A 10,000-nucleotide genomic window follows, 5' to 3' on the forward strand; every position below is an offset into this window, starting at 1 on the left:
ACTTAAATTCCTTGAACTGGATGATCACCCTTTACTTATTCCATGGTCTTTACAATGTTCTCCCCGGGTTTGCAGGCCGCGCTTCGTGCGTAATGATGTTTAACCACGGGCTACTTCCACTATCCACCGTCTCTTCTCATTGTCTCCTCCCGTCGAGGTTGTTCAAGGCAAAGGCCTACATTTGTTTATCAAAAACCATTCAATTAAATATTGCATTCCTCCCACAGTCAAAAAAATAACCCACCTAATATAAGAAGACGGCCCAGCGCAGCGCAGGCTGGCTGTCTGCCAGTCAGCGCTACGGTGACGCGCCATGCAAAAACACTGGGGCATATTCACACGCATTATGCTATTATTTTAATTGACTGCTATACTCCATATGCGATCAAACTATGGGTGGTGGTGGTGTCAAACAACCGAGGGATACGTCAACGACGGGAAGATAGGAGGTTATGATGGAAGAGAGCGTTTTTAATTGGAAATTGACCGCACGTCGCTTTGAGTGCTTATATATTTGCGAGCGGTGGCACACACACACACACACACACACACACACACACACACACACACACACACACACACACACACACACACACACACACACACACACACACACAGCGGTGGGACAAACTTCAAGGGACCTCTGTCCTCCGCTGACACGTATTATTGACATAGGTATGTCCCAGGCCCGCATCACACTACATAACATTAGGGGGGCTAACCCCGTGACCATGTCATTGTTTTATTTAATTGGTTGCCAAGTCCGGTAGAAAATGAAAGAAAATAAAAATGACAAGGTTCTGGAAACATCTCCAAACCGTGCCCCAGAAGGTTACCCGAATTTCAGTGGCTAACTAAGGTGGGGAATGGGTTGTCCGCGCTTTAGATTGTTTACCACGTCCACGTTACGCGCGGGACGGCTTGGAGTCCTCTGTAAATTCAACAGTGCCACTCGGCGCACGGAAACGGTGTTACTGGCTTGCTTGGATTTCATCAGCGCGCCGTGAACAACATTCGTTACATTCGCTGCGATAAGTTACCGTGGCGCCTTCATATACTGCCTGCCTATTTCTGGGCAGCTGTGTTAAATGTTTAGTTGAATTATGAGGCGATTTTATTCAAATAATTTCGCCATTTCTGGATTCCGATTGCCATTATTGCCGGTGATTCCTTCAGTGATTCCTGAAGATAATGATCGTAAAAAAAAAATTCAAAATACAAATCAATATAAATTATATTATTGCAATGTGCTTCCGAATCAGGTGAGTGCACGCAAGGACAATCCAACAGGAGAACCCAGTGGTCCCACTCAGTGCGCACCTTGCGCACCAGCGGTCGGAGACGCCAGACTTCGGAGACAACATCCACACTCACCTGATTGTGAAGAAGTCGCCCGGAACAGCAGAGAAGTCAGGAGAACGACCAAGCAACACGAGGGAACTGTTTGCTTCATTGTTTGCGATGGACAGTTACTCCTTTTAATTCACATGTCCGGTGGCGAAACCCCCCTAGCGCCGTTGGAGGAAGAAAAAGAAAAAAAGATAGAACGCTTGTCAGTGAGTCAGTTGAGGACTTTTTTGGGGTTAACTGGTGATTTTTGCAAGTAGTCCAAGTCTCCACCACGCCTCGCCGGGAGCTTGTGGCGTTGTGCTGCTGCGATTAAAAACACAAGACTGGGTGAGCTGCCTGCCCGGGAGTCTCCGGAGCGCGCGGCGTAACGCTTGTCAATATAGTAAAGCACTGGCTCATGCCATTACTCCTCGAGTTGGATTCAATGTGCCGCGAAGATCGCCTTCTCCGGACACGCCCACCTCACGTGCCGCCCTCCTACCAGAAGCCTCCATTGGGCCGAGGTCTGCCCTAAAACCCGCCTTTCTTCACACGAGAAGAGTGGCCATTGGTTTTCACACCTACCACAAGTGCCCCAAAATCTCACTATGCGTTGCGTCGACTCTAGTTGCACCTGTCACAACAAATGATTGTCCTACAGGAAAAGATTTTGCCATAACCGAACAATTCTAGGGGAAAATATTTTTCTTCCTAATCTTAATATTAGACAACTGTTCTGCAGCGTATGTATTATGTTTTTAAATAATCATTTTCAATGAGCGTGCCAAATCTATTTTCTGCTATTAGCCAGGCCCTCTTCATGTTTTATATGGGGGACGAGGCTTATAGAAAGAGACATATTAGAGAGAAAAGTCATAGGCGTATTAAGGGAGCAAAAAGTATGTCTGGCCAATTAAGTTGCTTTGACTTTGAAAGAGTATACGCTAAGGCATGAGGTTATTAATTCTGAATACAGCTGACGTTGTCCAAACTTATCTTTCAACTCTGTATCGCTGAGGAAGAAAGGTGATCGGCCTCCTGCAGTGACAGTATGCCACAACATCTGGGTAAATAGCACATGCGCAGAAAGGAGGACTGACAAGGGGGCACAGGCGGACCGAGACACGCAAGGAGAAGGACAATCGAAAGTCAAGTGGATCGTGGTGGCAAACAGTTAGGGTTGTGAAAGACACGTAAAAATGACTGCAATGAACTCGGGAAGCGAGGCACAGGTGTCGCGTCAACGCCTAATCAGCAGGAAGGCCTACATGTTTCCAATCAGCCAATCACAGCTAGTTCATGCAATAGCACGTGTTTAACCTATAGAGGGAGTAATGTACAACGCAAACCAAACAAGTTGTGAAATTGCAATTTGAAATGATCTTATTGAAAATAAAATCATAATCATAGATGCAAATCAGATTTCATTTTGATCACATTTTGTATATTTATTGTAACTAATGACTGTATCTGTTATGTATCAATACCAAAACACATAATAACCTTCTACTTTAAAAACAACTTTGTTCCCCCCCCCCCCCCCCCCCCCCCCTTCGTTCGTTTTCAGGCTCCCAGTATTGAAGGATGCTGAGAGTTTTACCTTTGCAGAATGTCCCTGAGGTCTGTCATTGCGAAATAAGTTATGTGCTTAACTTGCTGATGCTGAACATTCAATTCATCCTCTGGACTTTCTGCTGCACTATTAAACCGTCACCACAGGGGGGAGCCCCTTTCTCACCTCAACGGTTAGGGGTCCAGTAGACAGGAGAAAGAGAGAGAGACATATCAAAGGGAGGGAGACAGAGTGAGGGGGGAAGAGGGCGAGACAGAGACATAGAGAGAGAGAGAGAGAGAGAGAGAGAGAGAGAGAGAGAGAGAGAGATACAAAAGGGAGGGGGACAGAGAGTGAGTGGGAAAGAGGGCGACAGAGAGAGAGAGAGAGAGAGAGAGAGAGAGAGGAGGCAGTTGGGGAGGGTGGATGTTTGGTGAGGTGGGGGTGTGATGATGCAAGCCTATAGGCCTACCTGCCAGTAATCTTGTGCACGTTGCTAGACAATATGGAGTCTTTATTGAAAAGGACTCGGCAGCGATGTGCTTTTAATATCACTGACAAGGGGAATTTATCAACAGGTATAGTAGAATGAGATATGGCAGGCTGAAGACACTGGGAAGCCTCGACTGGCAGCCATTTGTCATTTTTAATACCCAAAATGTCGTTTTGCCGCATCGAGTCTATTCATTGTTAACACTCTTGAAGGAGCACCTCAGACCACGTTGTCCTAATGCTGTCAATTAGAGGGTTTATTCCACAGGGCTACCGGAGGTTGGGGGGAGGGGGTGTGGGGAGTAATCTAATAGGCCTACATGGCCCAGCTGATTTGTTTAATAAATGCGACTTTGCTGCAGTGCCACTGCCATCCAAGCCAATAAACGCCGGGAGTCTCCAGAGGCGATTGTGCGTCATAATGATCCACAGCACACAATGTGCATGTTAGGATCAAGATGTTTTTTTTTTGTTTTTTTTTTCTCATATCACAGAGCACATTGTTTTGAGTCGTTCGTGCGAGGCAAGTAAAGACAATCTGTGCCTGCAGAAAAGCGGTGTTCTCGTCACACACTGAGATAAACCTCCACCGCGATAAACCGTGTTGCAAAAATACAAAAATGACTGAAGTTTACAAAAGGAGAGAGAAAAAAGGACTGCAGCACATGGTCGGGGTCCTGGCTTCACATAGTCATGCCGGAAGAATAAGATGCATGTACTTTTATCCAAATATTCTTTACGGCCCATTTTTGTAAGGTGAACTTGAGCTGGTATTGTCATTTTTAAACTGCCAATGTACATACACGTATACTTCCACGGTAGAATAAACGAGATTGCCAATATAAACAATTTACCGAGGAAAAAAAATGTTTAACGAAAAAACACATAAAAGGGTGTTGTATTTGTCTGTAAACATGTGCTCGAGTGTGTGTGTGTGTGTGTGTGTGTGTGTTAGTGTGTCTGTCTGTCTTAGTTGGTGTGTGTGTGTGTTAGTGTGTCTGTCTGTCTTAGTTGGTGTGTGTGTGTGTGTGTTAGTGTGTCTGTCTGTCTTAGTTGGTGTGTGTGAGTGTGTGTGTGTCTGTGTGTGCGTGTGTCTGTATGTGCGTGTGTGTGTGTGTGTGTGAGTGTATGCGCTCTTATTGCGGCTAAGGAGTCAACCCCGAGCACTCCAGCCTCTCACTGGCTCTGCATGAGCTTGACTCAATCAGCAGTGAGCCAGCAGTAGCTCATTACACACACATGAGTGCGTGGCCATTTCCTCAGTGATTCTCTCATCAGAAGTCATTGAAGAAACCACTAAGTGTGTAATCGTTCCCCATTAGGGCAAATGTTGGCCACCGTTGAGACCCAGCTTGCTGACGAATGCTCAGTGGACATGGTCCACCCAGTGGACCATGTCCATTCTCCTGTTCCCCCTTTTGAAAGGAATTGACCCCTCCCACCCTCCCACACTCCCCACAGACACAAACACACACGCACACACGCACACACACACACACACACACACACACACACACACGGCCACAATACTTATATACTTATATTCATAATAATAATGATCCATTACATTGCTCTTTTCAAGTCCCCCAAAGTGATTTAAATAGTAAGTGTTAAATGGGAGTGTGAGGGACCACGTCGCCCCCTCCCAGTGTGTGGCTCCCACTTGGGTGATGCACAGCCGCCAGTTGGCCCCAGAATGCTCACCACACACTGGCGGTCCCAGTGGAGCGGTGAGGAGTAATCCTATCCAATCAGACACCAGGGGAGAATTAGGTGGCCATGTTGGAAGAAGTCGACCGAAGGGGGTCAGGACCTCGCTTTGAACGTCTCATCCCAAAGCATGAGTGTGTCGGTATGTTGGTATATGACCAACATACGAGCGTGCTGTATGTTGAATGCACAAGTACATATTCCAGTGAAAGCACATTGTTACATGTAGTGAGGCTCTGGTGGTTTAGGTCATGCACACTTCAAGACCGTAACATGGACAGCAGAGGTCTAGATCGCTACAGACTTTAAAGAACTAGGGGATTTGGTTTCTCCAGTTTCTATTATCTAGCGGATTTCGAGGATGAAATTATGTGTCTCAGGGCTGATGTTGTTGTTTTATTGTACCTTCAACAATCTTTCCTCTCCTCTTCCCTCTTATCATTCTTGTATTTTGTTCAGTGATGTAGGCTATGACTTGTTTGTTATTTGTGATTAAAAAAAATACAAATGACTAAACTAATAGAAGGTCCAAACACTTGTCTGCTTGCTTATTTTTAGCGCACATGATGTTGGTCTGGCATTTGCCTTTCTTTCTTTTGCTTTAACCCCCCCTTGACGGTCATAAAACACACTTTCCTTACTCAATCACAAGGGCACACGCACACGCACGCGCACACACACACACACACACACACACACACACACACACACACACACACACACACACACACACACGCACAGACATAGACGCACCCACATGCACACACACGCACACACCCACACACACACGCACGCACGCACGCACGCACGCACGGTTAAACCTAAACCGCTGTGATGGATAATCGTTAGCGTGCGCCCTTGTGAAGGTGTTGTAAATTGGATAGCTTACATTGCAAATTACGCGCCGGTCAAAAGTTCAAGTGAGGCCAGCGCTTGTCAAGTGAGACTCCGGGTTGAGGGGGAAGGGGAGGACGCTCCTCTAGTTATTAATGGGTGTCTGCTAGGCTCAACGGGCTTAATGGGTACTGCGGTGAAGGAGATGAGAAGTGACACTGGTAGGCTTTTGCTGCCATCTAGAGGAAAAACTAAATAACAAAGAGGCTATGCGGCGAGTAATAGAACCTCTCCCTTTTCTAGCCTCACCAAATTCAATCTTCTGGTTTGCCCATCTAATTATATTATTTTGATTTAAGTTTTATAAAATTATTTTACATATAAAATTATTTTACCATCTGGATTTAGCAAGGTCACGCCATTTGTTTAATGCTTGGCAAAAACGAATAACTAAAAGTATTTGAAAATAACATATATCAACATGTCCCACTTTTTAAAATAAAACCATGCAAAAACGAACAGGTTGCCGTCACATTATATTGCATGTGTTGCATTCAACCACTAGATGGTAGTGGAGGGGATTAGTTAGTGGAGGAATTACTCAGTAAATAGTTGATTGTTTGCGTGTTTGCGCATGTCTGTTCGTGTGAATGCATGTGTGCTTGCGCACGCGTGCTCGTGTGTGTGGCCGACCATACATAATGTTTGTATGCGTGTATGCGTGTGTGTGTGTGTGTGTGTGTGTGTGTGTGTGTGTGTGTGTGTGTGTGTGCCTGTGTGCGTGTGCGCATGTTCATGTGTCTGAGGGTCATTATTAGGGTGAAATGCGGCCCCCTCAGACCAGCGACCTCTGCTACCTCTTAGAGAGCACACGAACCGTGGGATTGTGCTTGGGAAACCACACGCGTAACCGTCGACGTGTCTCAACCGTTGGTTTTGGAAGGTAATCTCTCTGGGAATGGGCTGGTTTCGCACACATGCGATGCAGTGACATCAAGAGCACCGGCAGGCACATGGGAACATCCTGATTCTTGCATACCAAAGGGTGTGACAAAGCTGGAGAGACAGCATTCTCTGTAAATAGTGCCTCAGCCATTGTTCAGTGTCAGCCCGGCTCGGCCTGACTTAGTATCAGTTGTGGGTGTAGGTTTGTTCACGTCTTCTGCTACTGTTCTTATGACCCGAGCGCCTCAACCACAAGAAGAAGTGTGACCATGAACCAAGAGCTTAGGGAAACATTCAATTTCCATTCAATTAAATTAAATTCAATTGTATTTGTATAGCCCTTAATCACGGTACAGTCTCAAAGGCCTTAACCGGCCAAATATTTATGAGACTGTTCAGTCTCTCCGATAATGCGATGATCAGCACTACGATATTGTATAAACAGTGTGAGTAAGTCATACATGGATTCCAGTTACATAGGAGCCAGTCTGAGCTATACAGGGCCAACTCAACACAGATTCCTGGAAATCTGTGTGGAGGTTACAATGCTTGACTCAAACATCTCCATGCTGTTACTTATGTTCTGAGTCTTTCCCTAATGAGTTTGAAATGAGGATCTGGGGTGCTTAAAACGGCAAGATGAAAAGTGATCCTACACTTCAGATTCTCGTGGAGATGGACCAAGTGGGCAGACAATGGGCTACACTTCAAACAAAGAGTGCAATCAAAGGTGGCAGAAATATTCACTCCAGTAATACAGGTGTACATGCTGCATGCAGCACTTGTTGTGTTGCTATGCAACAAGTTGCAATGATAAAAAACAAAAGCCAGCAAAGGGATTGATTGCTGGAATTGTCTTACAGGCATTGTTTGTTTCGAGGCTTCTTTTATACACCTGAACAATGCTGCTTTAACTGGCCCTTAAAGAAACAAAAACATTGATCTAGCAATGTGTGTGTGTGTGTGTGTGTGTGTGTGTGTGTGTGTGTGTGTGTGTGTGTTTGTGCATACGTGTCTTTGTTGAGTGCTGTGCTGTGGGTTTGTGTGTCCTGAGAAAAATAAAGGAAGAAAATGACAGATTTTTGTCAGGTGACAACCAACATAAGACACTATCCCATTAGACTACATATAACTCATACCAGCATTGGTATGAGTAACAGTCTTCGCCAGCACACCAGTGGATAATGACAAGCATTGTGCTGACGTTAGCATAGTCATCACAACATAGATGAAGTCCCCATGGTGGTCTCTGATGGGTTGTTCCCATCGTGTTATAGCCTGCACAGCCTCGACCTAGGGCAGTGATGTCCCAGGACCCAGGACAAATGTCAATTTACTAGAATATAGAATGACCCTTAAAAAAATACATACAAATGAAAATATATATTTTTATAGAAGAAGAAAAATATACCAAAATAATATACCAAAGTTGATTCAAATGGAATATGGATAATACACTTGTATCTGTAAATCTTGGACTATGCCATTGTTCATATCTCCATGTTGTTGAAAGTACCATTTCCTGTTTAGAACTGGTAATGATCACCCAACCACAGAGGCCACCATTGGTCCTTTTTACCTTCGACACATTTTGTGACACGTTTACTTCCTGTTTTCAGTTCAGCTCGTGGCAGCTGTGCATCCATTTGTGTCTAACCGCCGCAACCTCACATCCCCACTGCACCGGCTCCTCCACTGCACACTCGACTGTGAGTGCGATGGTCGTGGCATTCAATCTGGTTTCCCCCCCCCCCCCCCCCAGTTCAAAGCTCATGGTTGACTGTGTTTATCGAGGCAGGTGCACTGCTCCAGCAAGCCCACATTTCTCTCTCAGTTTCTCTCCCGCTGCTGTTGATGTCTATGTTGCTCTCTTTCTCTGTCTCTGTCTCTGTCTCTCTGTCTCTATCTCTGTCTCTCTCTCTCTCTCTCTCTCTCTCTCTCTCTCACTCTCTCTCTTTCTCTCTCTCTCTCTCTCACTCTGTCTCTCACTCACACAGAGACTGACACACACACAGACATTAAGGCTACCTTTGCCATGCCTTCTTCCTCTTACTCTCTCTCTCTCTCGCTTTCACTCCATCTGTCTCTCTCTTTCTCTCTTCCACACAAACACAAACTCAGATGTCCTTTGTCTTGGCTTGAACCAATGATTGAATGTTATAAGATCAAAATGAATAAAGTATTTAGTTAAAACTCAACTTGCTATAGTAGAGCAGTGTCTTCTTACAGGAGCAGTCACGATGCATCTTAGGGGCAGCCAACTTTAAGACAAACACATTTAAACTCACAATATTCAAAACCCGATGAAATTGTCAAACTCCGATATGAAATATAGGACAACTAAGGAATTTACTTGATGTCAAATGTTTGATAAGTTAAGGTCACAATTTATCAACATATTTCTCTTCGAGTGCTTTTCATTCCCTAAGTTTGAGCTGAAACTATTTTCCTTTCTTGAAATGTCTCCAGACTCTCCACTTCATTGACTCTTACGTCGCTCAGGTCCAAGTTGAACAAGGTCTTTTTGATTCCCGCCGTTAGTTAAGAACAAAAAGGCAAAGGCTTGTGAAAAAATGGAGACAACGGTGGCAAACAAATTCCTTTCTTATCAGAATGGAAATAAATCAGAATATTGGTGTCTGTCTCTTTTTGACCTCGGGAGGTTGAATATGGTTTGTTCGTCTCTCTCTCTCTCTCTCTCTCTCTCTCTCTCTCTCTCTCTCTCTCTCTCTCTCTCTCTCTCTCATGCGTGACATAGCTCATCCTTTTTATTATTTCACTGCCTTCTATAATCTCAAGAGGATCTTGGAATTTCTAAGTGTTTTTTTTTTGTTTGTTGTTTATTTATTTCTATCACTTCTTTCCAACAAGCCTTTTGCATGCTGCCTGTGAAGCCTGCTTGTCTGTCTGATGTTACAACAGCCTGCTTATGGGTAACGCAAAAGGGAAGGAAAGTGGAAGTTCCCCCACAGTCCAACTTCCTCCCCACACGAACCCAGCGACCCCCCACCCCCCCCTTTGAGCACCTCACCACAAACCAACAAATTACCCAGAAGACTTTGCAGAGATGCCAGGTCGGTACTCCCCACAACGTACTGTGAGATAAAAAAGCTGTCCATGTTGATGAAAAAACAAACA

The 10,000-nt window shown here is 45.0% G+C and overlaps 1 protein-coding gene across 1 annotated transcript in view; it reads right to left on the reverse strand.

The window, feature by feature from the left end:
* Nucleotides 1-1,744, reverse strand: part of LOC311358667 (receptor tyrosine-protein kinase erbB-4-like) — a 200,688-nt gene extending 198,944 nt beyond the window's left edge. The window contains exon 1 of the mRNA XM_084478779.1: nt 1,375-1,744. Coding sequence (XP_084334905.1) covers nt 1,375-1,453 — 79 coding nt within the window. The 5' untranslated portion in view covers nt 1,454-1,744. The remainder of the gene's footprint in view (nt 1-1,374) is intronic.
* Between the last annotated feature and the right edge of the window lie 8,256 nt (nt 1,745-10,000).

The sequence above is a fragment of the Micromesistius poutassou genome (genome assembly GCF_964030765.1).
Source record: "Micromesistius poutassou genome assembly, chromosome: 14".
Classification (NCBI taxonomy): Eukaryota; Metazoa; Chordata; class Actinopteri; order Gadiformes; family Gadidae; genus Micromesistius; species Micromesistius poutassou.